At 43.9% G+C, this 16,681-nt stretch overlaps 2 protein-coding genes across 4 annotated transcripts; one reads left to right on the forward strand and one right to left on the reverse strand.

Moving 5' to 3' along the window:
• Positions 1 to 1,987: 1,987 nt before the first annotated feature.
• LOC115048810 (selenoprotein Pa) lies at positions 1,988 to 5,778 on the reverse strand. 2 transcript variants are annotated; one of them, XM_075353370.1, is made up of 5 exons: positions 5,664 to 5,778; positions 4,926 to 5,156; positions 4,554 to 4,766; positions 4,314 to 4,431; positions 1,988 to 4,188 (listed from the first exon to the last, which is right to left on the reverse strand). In XM_075353370.1, the coding sequence occupies exons 2-5, from the start codon at positions 5,126 to 5,128 to the stop codon at positions 3,523 to 3,525; spliced, it is 1,200 nt and encodes a 399-aa protein (XP_075209485.1). In that variant the 5' UTR covers positions 5,129 to 5,156; positions 5,664 to 5,778; the 3' UTR covers positions 1,988 to 3,522. The 2 variants fall into 2 exon arrangements, with proteins under 2 accessions (XP_075209485.1, XP_075209486.1); XM_075353371.1 differs by having other exon boundaries at positions 4,926 to 5,159; positions 5,664 to 5,776.
• Positions 5,779 to 7,791: 2,013 nt separating this feature from the next.
• Positions 7,792 to 12,519, forward strand: znf131 (zinc finger protein 131). 2 transcript variants are annotated; one of them, XM_029510753.1, is made up of 9 exons: positions 7,792 to 7,881; positions 8,648 to 8,795; positions 8,893 to 8,994; positions 9,228 to 9,372; positions 9,466 to 9,574; positions 9,721 to 9,912; positions 10,033 to 10,408; positions 10,521 to 10,651; positions 11,000 to 12,519. In XM_029510753.1, exons 2-9 carry the CDS (start codon positions 8,666 to 8,668, stop codon positions 11,525 to 11,527), a joined length of 1,713 nt encoding a protein of 570 aa, XP_029366613.1. In that variant the 5' UTR covers positions 7,792 to 7,881; positions 8,648 to 8,665; the 3' UTR covers positions 11,528 to 12,519. The 2 variants fall into 2 exon arrangements, with proteins under 2 accessions (XP_029366613.1, XP_029366614.1); XM_029510754.1 differs by lacking the exon at positions 7,792 to 7,881 and adding an exon at positions 8,000 to 8,114.
• The last annotated feature ends 4,162 nt before the right edge of the window (positions 12,520 to 16,681 follow it).

The raw sequence follows: 16,681 nt of genomic DNA on the forward strand, positions 1-16,681 counted from the left end.
TCCTACCAGTTGAGCCTTTCTGGTGTTGTACGTGTGATCGATGAGGTCTTTACAAGCTACACAATAAATGTATATACTGCAACTTCTTCAGTTTATGCATTATTTTTGTCTGAAATAAAACTTATTTTTAATTGTTAGTGGTGGCCTCCAAAGTATCTTCATGGCTCTAGTGTAAGCTAGAGCCAATTTGCATTTTAAACTAATGACCTAATGTTAGTGTTGAAAATGCAACGGTAAGTTTAACAATTTAGATCTCAGCAGACGATCGTTATCGTGTTACTGATTATAATTCTGAACAACATTCGACTGCCGCTTCAATTTAAAGTGCGGCTTGCCAAACTCGGAGTGCAAGACTTTAACACACTGCCAAATGTGTCATTAAAAGTACAGGAGCAGCTGTCTGCACAGGAAAGGTCAGTCCAGATCAGCACAAATAAACAAAACAAGCAACAACAAAAAAAAAAAACAACACCAACAAAGAAACAATGCTAATGAAGAATAAAACGACCGTGGCCCTTTGTGGTCTGAGAGTTTAAACGCAAATGGTTGTGCGTGTGTGTTGGAGAGAGTGCAGGAAAACAGGGAGCTGCATGCATGTATGTGTGGTGGCTGAAGGGTGAAGAATGCGTACTTGTTTGTGAGCAACACAGAGCCACTTTGTGTGTTGTCTGAATGGGCACACAAGTGTGAGATTCTCTCTTTTTCAGTCTCTGTGTCTCTCTTGCTGGGGTAAGTGGAGAGGAAACGTCTGTGGAAACAGTTGTGCATCAGGGGGAAAGCATATCGGACAATTAAGACAGAGGCTGTGTACTGCACTGCTCTGTGTGGGGCTGATTGAATCAGAGAGACAGCCACTCACAGCTCTTCGTCTCAGAACATTGCAGGTAATTACCCATAAGTCACTGTTCCCCTGCATTGGATCTTCAACCCAATTACACCCACACAAGCAGTCCGCCTCGGTCTCATTTATTACCTCCGGTTGCTTGTTGACCTTTTCAGACACACAGTCTGACAGGCAATTCGGATACATTACACAGAGCAGGGGTGTTACACTCGAACTCTCCGATGCAGTCTTGCAGGTTTTCAGCTCAATGTTGACATCATTATATAGAATTAAGCGTGAGCACCAAAAAAGGTGTTTTCAGTTCTCCTTTCTGGTTGTTAGCACATTTGTTGTTAATTCGAGGCCATTCTAAATGCAAATAAGAAGTCAAACAATTCAGCAACAAACCAAGTGGTCAGTTACAGTTACAGTTTGAGCTTCAGTCAACAATAAGTAAATGTAGATAAAGAACGAAAATAATGTAGCTGCCATGATAGCCAGGGTTAGGGTTAGGGTGTCGTGTGCGAAATCAGGACAGTTCGAATAACTGGAACTGTTTCACTGTGTGCTACAGAGAAATAGGACAGCGAGTGAATCTCAGGCTCTGGCTAAAGCTCATTTGGGTGGAGCAGAGAATGCGGTCTCCCTATAAGGAGTCAGGGATGGGCAACAAGAGCCATCAATATGCTGAACAACCAGCTGTTCAGAGGGCCACGGTGCTTGGTTGTCTAGCCTTTTACTGCCATCTACTGACAAATATGGGAAAAATGTTTTCAGTGCGCAGTTCACTTCTATCCTCTCAAAAAAAAAAAAAAAAAAAATGCTCTGAGGGCAAACAGTTTTATATATACGTAACATCATACCATCTTAAGATCTTTATTATCCGGCTATTACTGACTCTGATGGACCAGGAGGAAGATTTCTATGAAGATCAGCAAAAGCAAACATACTGTGCTGCCCTGCAGTCACGTGCCCAACTTCCCATGCACGTGCAGAATAGTTGTTTCTAAATTCCACCAAGACCTCCACCCCCCTTCTCCAGACGCACAGTCCAGGGCAGACCCAGCTGCACAATTCTCCTGACTCAGCAAATCCTACAGTCAGTGTCTCAATTTAAGTGATTACTGATTCACTTTGACAGGAACTCACACGCAAACAAAAAAAAGTAGCTCATCCGTGTTTAATCTCTCATTTTCCATATATGACAACCTCAACTCGATACAGTTCTCTGTGCAAACATCAGGTTTTCAGGGTGACTGTGACCATTAACCATCATTAAGTACAGAGTGTATTCCAGCAGTTTTTTGTTGCTCACCCCCCCCCCCCCCCCCCCCCCCCCAAACATTAGAGCATAGTTTTGTTTTGTTTTTTTAACAAGCCTTGTATGTAAATGTGTTAGTTACAGCCTACATAGTCAATGTAGTACATGCAGACAAGAATTAAAAAGTGGAAGGGTTACAAGAATACAATACAAATAGTAATGATTTTCATGATGTGAACACTGGAGATGGGAAAAAAAAACATACCTGAGATGTGCTAAAACTTGCAGATTTCAATGAGTACAAAAGTCATTAAGATTTAATGTGATAAAGCAGTACATGTTGAAGCATGCCCTACAGACTAACAAATCACCGGTCCAAACTTTTATCAGGTTTCTTCTACGTGTTTTTTGGACTTTCTCAGTAACAGCACAGTGCTTTCAGGTTTCCACTGTGAAACTCAAGCATTAACTAAAACCTTCCTCACAGATTTCTGGTATTGATCTAATTCATTAAATCTCATGGACCATCATAGCATTGATTTTCTCCATTTGTAGTCCTACATTTGTATTTTATTTTTACATTCTGTTGTTGTTTCCTTAAGTATCTTCTCATACTGACTGACTATCGTGTTCCTAAATTACCTTCTCCTGTCCCTCCAGCCAGACTTCATACAGACGCCACTAGAGCGTAGTTTCTGCGCCAGTTTTCATAATGGATGAAGAGAGCAAAATGGGAAAGGCATTTTATGAACACAACAACCATTTTCACTCCTGAGAAAGGATGAGAGGCACCCACTGGCAGACACGCGGATGCAGGTGAAACATAGATCTTTTAAGGCACATTTGATTTACATCTGCTGCCATGTGTCACAAGTTACTAATACATTTTTTGTTGATGTTTTTATTGGCCTAATTTTTATCTAAAAGTGTAATCTTGGACTTCACCTTACGGCCTATCTCACAGACATGCTGTCAGGGATTCCCTTGTCTTTTCTCAGAGTAATACTTGTTGGTAAGAAGAGAGCTTGTCCCTGATGTTGCCAGCTGATGTTGTTATGAAAAGTATATCAGAGCCAGCTTACAGATGCCCTCATGCTCAGCTCCCGACACCTGAAGGTCAGGGTCACTGGGCTGGCTGGGCCGGATCTCAAGCTCAGCTCCCGACTCCTGAAGGTCAGGGTCACTGGGCTGGCTGGGCCGGATCTCAAGCTCAGCTCCCGACTCCTGAAGGTCAGGGTCACTGGGCTGGCTGGGCCGGATCTCAAGCTCAGCTCCCGACTCCTGAAGGTCAGGGTCACTGGGCTGGCTGGGCCGGATCTCAAGCTCAGCTCCCGACACCTGAAGGTCAGGGTCACTGGGCTGGCTGGGCCGGATCTCATGCTCAGCTCCCGACACCTGAAGGTCAGGGTCACTGGGCTGGCTGGGCCGGATCTCATCCTCAGCTAACAACACCTGGGGGTCAGGCTCATTGGGCTGGCTGTGGCTGCTGTCATTCAGCAGGAGGCGAGCGTCACTGTCAGGTTTCCCTGATATTATTGGCTACATCGCCTGTCAGCTCCTGTCACTGTCACGAGGCTGGTAGTGCCTCATCACATTGTCAAAGACTGACAGGCTGCCCGCTCCCTACTTCAGCAAACAGCCTGCGTCAGTGTCAGCATCAGCTGACCTGCAGAGAGGCTTCATTGTCAGAGCCTGCTGTCCACTGTCAGCTGTGCTTGGATTTGCACCTAGCCTTCCCTCGTACTCAGGGCCTACCAGAGCCTCCCTGGGCCTCCTGTGATTTCTGCATGTGCACTAGTTGCTGCATCTGTCCTACATCGCCCTGTTGTGCTTGCCCCTGTCCTTCATGGTCATAGTCGTGGCCAAAACCACGGGGCTGAAAATTGTGATTATCCCCATGGTGGTGATGACCATGCCTATGATGATGACCATGCCCATGATGATGACCATGCCCGGCACCATGCCCATGATGATGATCATGCCCGGCACCGTGATGATGACCGTGACCATGAGAATGACCAGTATCTTCCTCTGCAACTGGGTTCCCAGCTGTGTCAGGATGTGCATGTGCTATCTGCTTGCACTCCTCTGGGGTATCAGTACTCTGGAAAAATTAAGAGAGGACAAGTTCAAACAGAGCCAAAATAGATTTCTTATATATTTTTTGGAGATGTTTTGTTTGAGGACTCATACTCATGTACATTCTTGCAGTTGTTAATTAGTTCATACCTCATATGAGCAAGTCCCACATATGCGTTTGCAGTAGGTGTCCTTGATCGCGCCCTCAATGTGACCTTGTCCAATGATGGAGTATGGGAGTGAAATGATGTGGGTGAGACGGCCACACCTGACAGCATTGGAATGAAAGAGTATGGTGATGTCGATTATGATATCTATGAAAACACACAAAGAGGAACAACAGACAAGCGTCTGCTCTTGAATTAACTCGCTGCGCTGCAGGTAACAAACCTGTCATAAATGAGAAAGTCAGCTTTCTGTCCATTCAGTATCTGCCAGACATCAGGCTGCTGGGCTTGCTGCTGGAACAGCTCGATGTTCTCAGACAGTCTCCGTGCTAGCATGGGGTGCAGGAGCTGTGCCTGCTCCCCCTGGTGGTTAATGACCATGTACTTCACATCCTTCAGTCCCTGATTCTCCAACTTCAGGCGCAGGCCGTCCACTCTGCTCGGACAGGACCAATCAATAACCACAAGATAAAAAAATGTACTGCTATTAAAGCATCACTGGATTGTAATGTAATGTCATGCTTTATTTTTAATTGACAAAGGTGCAGGATAAGAGGTCAAGGTGGAAATTAGCTGACACATGATGGCCACATACCCGGAAGCCTGCCCCAAGCAGAACCGTCAGCTGGCCTGTAGAAGTGCCACCACTGTCACATGCCCCATTGCCCCCTTCATTGGCTCAACCTCCCCAATCTTCCAGTCTGGAGGCAGCTGACAGCGAGACCCATCCCCTTCACTCTCTGGCCTGCCCCCATGGAGCAGGCAGAGAGTGAGGAGCAGGCTGAGGGACGCCCACATCCCTGGGGTGCCGCCTCACTGTCCCAGTCTGCTGAGGGGGGTGGGGGGGTGTGAGGGGGGGGGGCAGCCAGAGGACAACAGAGAAATTTCAACTCAGAAAACAGAAGTGAAAATTCAGAGTTATCATTCGCATTCTCCAAATCACCCGAGGTATCCACACAGGCTTTTCCTCTTTTCAGTCACATTCTGGCTTTAACTTATTTGGCTTTATAAGGGAAACTATTCAAGCGAAAACATTTCCAAATAAGTGTTGTTTCTGTACACAGTTAAGCTCACTGATGCACAAAGTAAACTCAGGAAGGGACAACAGGAAGTATACTTGAACGTTTAAAAAAAATTCCTGCCAAGTATTTCCACATGAATGGGAAAAATGTTACTGCAGAACGCTGCTGGTTACTGGGATACAATACACAACAGACAAGCCTCAAATATATTGTAAGAACCCCTCACAGGATGTGTATTTATATTTATCTGTTTGTTTATTTTAGCTTTGTAGAATTTCTGCTGCATTTTAAGTATTTGGATCAAATCTTACCTTGAGGTTAAAAAGTTCCCTTCTCTCTGTTTGGTTCTTCGTTGCTGCAACTCCTTGAACAAAAACAAGCCTCTTCCCCCGCTGCTCCTCCCTTTTATACTCTGCCTGTTGTTTTCAGATCTGGAAAGAGGACAAAGTTCAGTCCCAGCTGTATGCTGATGCCTCCACTTTTCTGCTATTTCCTTTTTTTTTTATCTTTGGCAGCAACTGGCTCTTTGACAAATTACTGTTGGAGAAGAATTGAAGAAAAGCTGCCCTGGATATTAACCTGCATATTTCCCTTGTAACTTGGATACTCATATAAATCTATATATATATATATGATATATTATATATTGTGTATTTTGAATTTCTGAGAATGTTGTGAAGCTATGTTGTTTTACTTTTAGGACAAAGACAGAAGTGAAAAAGGACCGAGGGCGGGACTCTGGTTGGGGTCCAACATGTTGCTGCGTAGTTCACACAAACACAGTTGGACTAGAGTCAGTCAATATGCACAGCTGAATGAGCACAATTCCTGAAGAAGTGTTTTGCAATGTATCATACCATAACATAAAAAGTGGGACCATTAAAAAAGGGTGTTGTTTTACATTAAATGTAGGAGATTATAGGTGAGGAAACACTCTAATAGTGCTCCATATCTTTCTGCAGAGATAAGCCATGAACACACTGTAGATCAAATTACAAGGGTCAAAAGCATGGAGAGTTTTAACTAGGTTAGCACATGTCAGTGACATTTTGCTTTTTTAGATATTAACTGAAGCTAAAATCGGGAGTGCTATTTACAACACTTGTCTGTAGTAAGTATCAGACAAATGTACACAATAATTGTATTTACTGTATTTGCAACCAGAACAAGATTGAAGAGTTCAGTTCACATTGATAGCAGGAGGAACACCCAAACCAAAAACACTGAGTCATGGTGTGGTTTTACTCTTGGGGGATGTAATGTAAAGAGCAGAGAATATGCACTGTATTGATCATTGTAGATAACAACATAGAAGAATCAAAATAAAAGTATCAGTGTCTCTAAGGATCATGTGATCAAGGCAGTGACATATGATGATTTCTGTACTCAGCAGTCAGCTGATACAACATCAGCTGACTGGTGACTGAGAAAAGGATTGGTGACTTAAGGTGTTTCGCTTGGACTAGTTTGCTCGACCTGAAGTTACTCATTTACACTGTTTGATCCCTAAAGCATGAGGACACGCTGACCTGAATGAACTATAAAGATGCATATCGCTTAGTTTCAAGGGATCTGAGCTGAAATATAAATATACATCACGCCATTTAGTCAACACTAAAAGAGCAATGAAGAGAGTAAGGAATATCAGTCAGGCGAAGGACAAGGTCAAATGTATTTATACAAATATACACCTTTTTTTGGGGGGTGGGTTGTTTTTAGTCACACTCAGAAATAAAATACAATGCCATAGCAGATACATGTACATACACATATGATACACTTAGATGTTGACGCGAAATCATGCTGTTGAATATTCCTTAAGATAAATGAGTTAAGATTGAAAGAAAAAAAAAAACTTTATTTGTCCACAGCCTTTACATGTACTTTGTCTTTGGCTTCTGGCACATAAAAACATGAGACTTTCTCAGAGGACAATTTGCGAGGCATTAGAGCAGAATTGTTGTAAAATACAGACAGCAAACTTGTTACTGAGTTCCTCATTTCTCTATTACAATAAGTTTGTCCATACAGACTTTCACACACAAAATAATCGTAATATATTTCAATATTCAGGCAATAATAATGTTATATTAGATATTAATAAGCACATCCGCTTTATGTTGTGATGCATTCGTCAGGGTAACAAAATATAACAGAATAAAACAGAATATCATCTTAACTCATTTGAAACTGAACTGAACTGGATCTCTGCAGGAGAGCTCATTATAAAGTGTTGACATTTCTATGACTACAAAGGAAGTCGTTGGGGATTAAATGCAAATGAATGTGATGTAAATTAAATTTTTACGACGCTTCGACATTTTCTTGAACGCGGAAACGCTGCACGCGGTCACCAGGCAACGCGCCTCGGCGTCCTCGACTTCGCACGGGATTCTGGGAATCCGAGGCCGGAGGCTCGAACGACCGCCCTTTTTTTTTTTTTGAGCGAGGAGTCTAGTACAGCGGTACATACGTCGAGGGAAATATTATCCTGGAACAACTTTCGGAAGCAACATAACCAAACTCCAGGTATGTATGCCGATGGTTTACAGCTCTCACTTTGCCCCGGCGTGCTTTTAATCAGGAAACCTCTGTGGGAAAAGTGTATTTTAATGCGCGGTTTGATGACGTAATGTTGGTTGTCAAACGCGAAATGGCGAGTGTGCTAAGAGGCCCGTTACCTACAACACGTTGGCGCTATGGCGTGTTTATTTCTATCATGTTCCAATATATACACGACTACACAGGCATTTCTAGTCCAGGTGAGTTTGGCTTTGGTGACATGGATCTATTGAATATGTGAAATTGTTTCTCTTAGCTCTGCGGGAGTAGGTTTGCTAGTTAAGCTAACGTCGAGCCGGGCTAGCTAAACTGTTTATTGAATGGGCTCCGTGAGTGTGTGATCGTGGTCTGAATTACATCCCCGTTCCCGTGTGTGGTATGTCAGGGATCTGCTGTTCAAATATATCCGTGCTGATATTTATTTCGGGGTTTGTTTGTTTTTCTTTTTTGCTGGCCTCCGCTCTGACTTCCTCGTTCTGCGAAATGTTTCCCTGTAACGACTGTTACATCTAGACTCCGTGCTTCACAAAGTTGCAAGCAGTGGGTCCAAATCTTATCTCAGTGTTGTGTTTCTCCTATAACCTGGTTTACTATTGTCAAAAAAGGTATGTTGGATGATCTTACAAATATAATGTGACCAAATGTTTGAGGGGCAGCAGCGCTGCCTCGTGCTGGGCGATAGGAGGAAAAACCTTGAAGCGGTTTCATGTCCATTTTCCTCTGTTCCCTGCAGGGAAGGATCAAATAAATAATGGCGGCTGAAATGGAGGTGGAGTTGGATGGAAGAAATGAGTACCCGGCACATTACAAAGTTATGATGGACAAACTCAATGAACAACGGCAGCTGGATCAGTTCACAGATATAACATTAATTGTGGACGGTAAGTAGGTACACACAGCAGATCATACACATGATCCACATACTTCATAAATTTTTACAGCAATAAATCCTCTTTCCATGTTTCTTATCTCTTGCAGGACATCAGTTTAGAGCCCATAAAGCAGTTTTGGCAGCATGCAGCCAGTTTTTCCACAATTTCTTTCAGGATTTTACCCAGGAGCCACTAGTGGAGATAGAAGGTATTCTGTTCTCCAGTTAAATTCAATAAAAGTAATCACTAGGGGGGAGGAAATGAAATGGCACTATTGTGTCTGTTTTTGTCATGTTGTAAAATGAAAGTTTCATCAGAACCAGGTTCTGTGTTTGCCATTGTAATTTTTATGTAAATCAACCATCCAAAATAAATCTTAATGTGGTATTATAAAAGAGAACAGCTTTCGCTCATCACTGCTGGTCTGTAATATTTTAACAGGAGTGAGCAATACTGCCTTTAGCCAGCTGATGGAGTTCACATACACGGCCACACTAGCTGTAACTGGAGAGGAAGAGGCCTATGATGTCTGGAAGGCTGCTGAATACCTCCAGATGCAGGAAGCCATCAAGGCACTTAACAACAAGTAAGACATGCATGCGTTTATCCTGTCTACTGCTACAAAGGTTACATTTTGTCACTGTGTCACATCTCAACAAGAGCACATTTCAACTTGTAGGATAAATGAGAATCCTTCAGTGATGGCAAAGAGCAAAGGCAAAAAGAGGAAGATTGCTGAGACGTCTAATGTGATCACAGAAACTCTACCCTCGGTGGAAGGAGAGCAGGTCGGTATGACAGGATATTTCTTTGCAACGTGCTGAAATTTCAGTGACTACCTGCATGTCTCTGCCACTAAAATTCTTTCTTGGCGTTTCAACTACCTAAGGTATAAAGTCCACACAAGGTACCTCATATGTATGTTGTTCCCCAGGTGGAGATTGAGGTGATAGGGGAGGGGGCCATTGAAGTGGAGGAGTCTGGCTTGGAGGAGGTTGTTGATGCAGCAAAGAATGCTCAGGCGGCCTCAGATGACTCCGCTTTGGCTCTTCTTGCTGACATAACTAGCAAATATCAGCAAGGGGAACCTACTCTACAGGTTATGAAGAAGGACGGAATAGACGAGGTACTATCACCTTTTCACCAAACTTTAGTTTCATGCTCCTCTACACCATTGATTGGTAAACTGGGGATTACTGTGCAGTTCAATCCAAAAATGTGTTATTCCTGTGTTTGTCCTTGGCAGGAGGTCGTGTATCAGGAGGAAACAGTGACTGCCTCCAAGGTGCTGGAGAATGTTGAGATTGTAGAGGTCCAGATTTCCCAAGTAGACAACATGTTCCGCTGTAACAAATGTGACCGCAGCTTCAAGTTGTACTACCACCTCAAGCAGCACCTAAAGACACACCTTGGGTCACTGGAAAAGCCACATGTGTGCAACCACTGTGGGAAGGCCTACACACGAGAGGCCGCCTTGAAGCAACACATCAACACATTTCATTTCGATGTTGAGGAGATGTCTCGGAACCAGAAACCCCAAAAGAAAGTGCATATTTGTGAATATTGTAAGAAGCACTTTGACCACTTTGGCCACTTTAAGGAGCACTTACGGAAACACACAGGTGAGAAGAAATAATACAGTTAGTTGTGCTCAGTTTGCATTTTCTAAGGCACACAGCCAAATACTGAGCCGCAGATTTATCATTACATGCCAGCGTTTGTGTTCATCTTTAGGTGAAAAACCATATGAATGTCCAGATTGCCATGAGCGCTTTGCAAGGAACAGCACCCTGAAGTGCCATATGGCAGCCTGTCAGAATGGGGCTGGAGCCAAGAAAGGACGCAAGAAACTCTATGAATGCCAGGTACAGTCTGTTCAGAATCAAGCACTAGCCCACTAGTGCCTAATCGGGATGAGAAAAAGGATGTTTGGGCTGTTTTCTCTCCCGTTATGTAAATGTGATTATTGTTTGATAGATCTATTGATCTTCCTTGGGGACATCAATCTAGAGAACTGTGCCCCAATTTTGTTGTGCTAGTGTACACTGTAGGTCTGTGCAATAACAATAAAGACTCTTATCTCTTATCTATATCTTCTAGTGTATTAACTATGCTTTATCAGATCACCTCATTTGATTATTGTACATTTTATTCTTCTGATTTATAATGTACGTCTTCCATGAACTACTGTTGTCTGTTCTAACTCACATTAGGTCTGCAGCAGTGTGTTCAACAGCTGGGACCAGTTCAAAGACCACCTTGTAAGCCACACAGGAGTCAAGCCCAACCACTGCACCATATGTGACATGTGGTTCACCCACCCTAAAGAGCTGAAGTCCCATCTTAAGGAAGTCCACTCCATCGAGGACAATAAGACAACTGAAGAATTGGTCCTTACTGACTCTGCCGCCACCGCTACCCTCGCCATAGCAACACAGAGCATAGATGGAGCTGAAACTGTCTTGATAGATGATGGGATTCAGGTCGAACACGTTACAGTGGAGCCCGTTGATGTGATGGAGATGGAGGAGACGGCAACAGTTGTGGTGGAAGACGGGGGGGTGACAGAGATGTGCGAGGAAGACATGGAGAGATTGAAGCAGGCTGGAGTTCAGATCCAGGTGGTGCATGTTACCACAACCGAAGTTGATGGGCAGCAGGTGGTAAACTCCCAAGTGGAAGTGGCAATGGAGGGGGAAATGGTGAATGTTGAGGAGGCAGAACAAGCTGTGGTTGTATGAGAACAATCCACCCTAAATGACCTGAGCGGCTGCATTATCCTGTAGATGACACCTTAAACCACTTTTCTCCTGGTCAAAAAAAACTCCCTCAGATCTGCTGACATCTGCCTTTTTATATGCAATGGAAAAGTCGACAGATGGTGTTTGACCAGGGTCAGTTGACTGCAGTTGTCATGGGTATACCTGTACACACAACATCTGGGTGAACATTTTAATTCTCTTCCTGTAACAAATTTGCTGTTGGGTTTGAAAAAGGCAAAGCCATGTAGTAAAGTGTCTCACATGGAGGCACTGACACTTACACAGGAGCACCTACACCATCTATAAGGGGAGCTTGAGTTTGTACAGTGGCTAGCAGCTCATTCTTCCTCTGCTGTCTGTGTAGTTGGTAAATGCAAATAATGATGTGGCTGCCAGCAGTTCTCTGTAAGAAAGACCATCCTAAGTGACCATGGAAATGGGTCAGTTTGCTTTTATTAGTTTGTTCACCCACGTTGAAAAGGAGAAGGGAAAAAACTGTCTATCTGAGGAATTTGGTGCAAAAGGGGGTATTCGTTTGGATACAGTACAAACTCTGCATGTGGAATAAAGCGTGCCGCTCCAGTCTGTCTGCCATCACATCGAATGACTCGGCTCCCATCAACATCATTTTGAACTCTGAGATATGGACAGAGATGCGGAGCGCTCTACAAATCATGGTGTATTTATGTTCAAACTGTGATCATATCCCATGTTTTCGCTGACTCTTCAGTGTTGCATAAGTCTAGTTTCATGTGTCGTCATTATACCTCAGCTTTACGTTTTCTTTTAATTTTGGTCGCTTGCCAAACAGTTCGACTATGAATGAAATGTTCTTGTTGCAGCTCATCACACCACAAGTATGGCGCTGATGCTTTGCGGCACTAATACTTCAGTTTTCTTCAAGCTTATTTTCATACTGGTTTATGCTGTTTTTGTAGGGAAAACTTGGATGGAATAAAATTTGGTTTCCACAGTGGGCTACAAGTCCTGCGTTTGTCTACTGAGAGGTAGATTTTGAAAAGGTTGCTGTAAATTTAAAGTTTGATACAAACCCAACTCAAGACAAATGTTAAGTTGCTAGGTGTCTGCAAACATCTTGTGTTTATACCGTGATCGCCTGTTTCTGCTGCCCTCTAGTGGCTGAAAAAGACCGTTAATGGAGTTAAGGAAGTTGGTGTAATGCAGCCTAGTGCTCATAGGCCAAACATTTTGAGCATCTAAAATTAGTATTTTGTCTCCCCCCTGGCTCGGATCTTGAACCTTGGCCGTGCCCGCGCACAGTGACGGGGTTTAATAACCATGCGCGCTCCCGCCGCCGGGACAGCCTCTGTGATCCTGCGGCTCCTTCTGTAAATCCGCCCTCCCATTGGCTGAGCTATGCACGGCGCACTCCTCCGGGCGGCCGCTGATTGGCTGTGGCTGCCAGTCAAAACGGGCTCCTCCTCCACGGCACACTGAGCCGGAGGAAGCCGCAGCAGAGACGCTGCGCTCAATGTCACCGGGTGCCGGCGGAGGATGGAGCAGCTGCCGGCTCCAGGAAGACAGCCATCCAAGTAAGGCTGACTCACAAAAGGGGCTGTGTCTGGTGCTGGTGTGTGTGTGTGTGTGTGCTGTGATGAGAAAAGCCTTGGCTCTTATAGATAATGAATGGCCTGCTGGTCGGAGATAGAAACTGTTGACTGTCATTGAGCACAGATGGATGAATCACTCTACTGATTATTATTCAGCTTTCTGATGGGACAGATCTGAAAAAAAAAAACAAAAAAAACAAACCCATCACAAGAAGAAATAATCCCGGTGGTGCCTGGTCTATTAATCTGTGAAGGTGGCTGAGCTCCTATCTGATGGTGCAGTGTGTGTCATGAGACGATGCCGTTCATTGTGTACTTGTTTTGTGATATTGCTGTCTTATTTTGTCACATGAAATCAATGCATCTGCCTGTGAGGGATCACAGGGGATCACCTGGCAGTTACGCACGCACGCACGTGATACACGCACGGTGAATTGGATCAACCTTTGGGGGGGGGGGGGGTGTAATTGTGCTTTAACACTTTTCTTAGTGTTGTACAGGCCATGCCAGATGGCTGAATGGACAGAGTCCGGCCCTGGCACCTGTTGCTCTGATGGGGTTTTATCATCTGCATCCACCATACAGTCCATCAGTTTAAGGCAGCCTGTCTCACACTACTCTGTGGGCAGCAGCATACTGGTTTTAAGGGGGTGTAATAATTGTTTGAGCACAAACTCACTCACTCAGATATACGACCATACAGAATGATATGAGGCTCATTGTCGGTGGTGTAAGAACAGGAGAGGAGAGGAAATATCTCGAAGCCTTAAGTGTTTATGGTGTTTATACACGTGGACTGATTGATTTGCATTATATGGTTCTGTGTTTGCTGATAGCAAAGAAAAGGAGTGATGGGTTGTGCGGGGGGGGGGGGGGGGGGTGATTCAGCTGCCACATGTGGTTTGCCCTCCATTGCACATCTTATTCAAATAAGTGAGCCTCCAGGCTGCTTCCTATTGTGTCCTATTTTGGGATGTACATAATTGGAGGCCATGTGGAACATTACCTGGTTGTAAACTGAAGAAATCTTTAATGTGTTTCATTATCCCCTCGGTGTAGCCATTGATGATAAATATACTTTTCTATTTTGGAAGCAAAAATAGTCTCTTTTGGGGCCTGTTGACTTTTATCCTTTTGACGGCCAGAGCAGAAACGTTGTGCGTCTGTTTGTTTTCCTTTGACGTAAACTCATTTGAAGCACAGACACAGAGGATGTTATTGCAAACGTAGGCCTCTAAAGTAGGGAGAAACGACTGATCACAAAGACTTAGATTTCAGCCACAGGATACAGTGTCGACTGCATTGTTATGTTTATCTGCTCCCTGCATACAGTGTCATGGTAACTTTGTTATGGCCTCAGAGACATATGCACCTCTCTGTCGCTCTCCGAGAAACTGGGTACTGTACATTAGTACATGTTGTGCTCGGCCCTGAGAATAACAGTATGCGCTTTACATTTCTGTCACTAAGTATATCAGCAATCGCACCAAATAATAAGAAGGAGAAGTCAAAATACATAAAAGGATAAATGCAACGCAAAATATGTAAAATGATTCATAGAAGTTGTTAGTGTCCTCCTTATTTATGTACCTGACCATTTGTAAAGCCAGGTATTGTGTCAATTACTTCCTCTTTACTTAAGTGCTTTAGCTTTTGTCTATGCAGCATTGTTGTGTCCGGGAAGAGGGATTTAGAGGGTGCTGCTTTTTAAGAATGGGAAATATTTGTCCCTAGATTCCAGAGAGCCCTGTCTCTCCGTTCCTAGGGCCCTATAGTCCTGATTGTCGCAGTCCTTTCACCGCTGAGCTCTTTATTCTCAACAGCCGTGCGTCTCAATTAACACACTGGGGAGATTTGTGCGGGTAGAGCTGACTGTCTTGTGCGCTTGTGTGCACTTGAGTGTGCCCATGCATGTGACTGTCTGAGGAGAGGGTGTGTTAATGTGTGTGAGTCGGTTGTCTTTGTGTCTGAATGCGAGATGTGAACAGAGGAGAAAAAAAAAACAAAACAAAACAAAGAGAGAGGATGGGATACAAGCCCCCTGAGTGGACTGAGGGAATGGGAGGCAAAGGGAAGGGGGCTTTTTGGAGACAAAGCAAGAGGAGGAGGAACTCTTCTGCAGCTAGACGTTGCATAGCTGGTGATGTGAGAAACAGCTTCTTCTCTAACTAAAGGCACATACAGGCGTGTAGGAAGGAGCCACTAATTCTCGATGCACAGCTGTTGTGGATGGGCTCTTGTGTTGGCCGTTGTTGGAGTGTGTGAAGAGGCTGCTGATGCTAGCAGTGCGATCAGCAGCAGAGTGTGCCAGGCAAACTCCCCTCCTTCCCTTTAGGGATCCTCAGACAAATGATTGACTGTCTGGTGAGTAAGGACACACACTTGGCGAAGCTGATTGTGCTTGCTGATGAAGGGCTGCCTGTTTGCAGACTCAAAGGCTTGTCTGTGATAAGCAGCATATTCATAATAAGTCTTGGAGCTATTACACTTGTGTGTAACTTAAACATAAAATAACCCAACGCAAATTGGCTGGATGTAGCTTGATCTTGAATAAATCACTGAATTAATTTTCTATAACCTGGGATGCATCTGCAACTAATAATAATAGTTTCCAATCAATACAAACTAAGAGCAAGAAAAAAAGCATAGCACAAATGATCAGAGAAATGTTGTCTCTGATGTTCTGCTTTTGAGACATAATATTCAGCATTTTATGTTTGTTTAGATCAAAAGGCATGTTCCTAGCAATGAGACATTATTGTTATTTTAGAATGGCTGATTTATCAGAACGTTCGATTCCCACTCAGCTGGTCAGAGTACCTCAAGCTTAAGAAAACTTCTACAACGTATATTCCTTCAAATGGACTTGTTTCAACGTACTCTGGATTGTTTACTTGAACTGACCAGGAGCCAAAATCTTTGAAGGCTGTAACCAGTTTGACAAATCTGCCTGATATTCAGTATGATTACACTGAACTTACAAGGTTTTTAATTTTTTCAGTAGTACCACTCTTTATGTGTGTATACATTTGACAGTCCACCTGTGCGTGTAAATAACATGGCTGCTCTCAGGCTCAGTGTTACGCTGAAGAAATGTAAAGACAGCGCCGTGTGCTCTTTCCTGACACTCGGTGCCAGTTAATGCCTAATCCTCGTCCTGAAAACACACAAGCGTACGTGCTAGGCCAGTGTGTGTCACCAAGCAACCAGGTTAGATCTCCTGTCCAGTGGACGACGCTAAGCACAAAGCAATCTGGGTGACTATACTCACACCTTTAGCGGAGACACTCCTCGGTCCGTTCAGCAACAAATACCCAACATAGCTGTTGCTCCATTCCCCGTTTTAGGAAGTGTAGCATTTGGATAAAGAAATGGTGGTTTTTGCAGGGCAGTGAGCAAGTTTCTGGTATGCCAATGGAAACAGTAGTGGGTATGTTGACAACGGGAAAATGCAATTTCCTCATGGTGAATTTGTTCCCAAACTCATCCCATTCGCCTCTCAATATTTATTGCATTTATCTCATGCGTGCCTGTCCTTTAGTCTTCCTATTTACACACATAA

Source organism: Echeneis naucrates, chromosome 9 (genome assembly GCF_900963305.1).
Source record: "Echeneis naucrates chromosome 9, fEcheNa1.1, whole genome shotgun sequence".
In the NCBI taxonomy this organism is placed as follows: Eukaryota; Metazoa; Chordata; class Actinopteri; order Carangiformes; family Echeneidae; genus Echeneis; species Echeneis naucrates.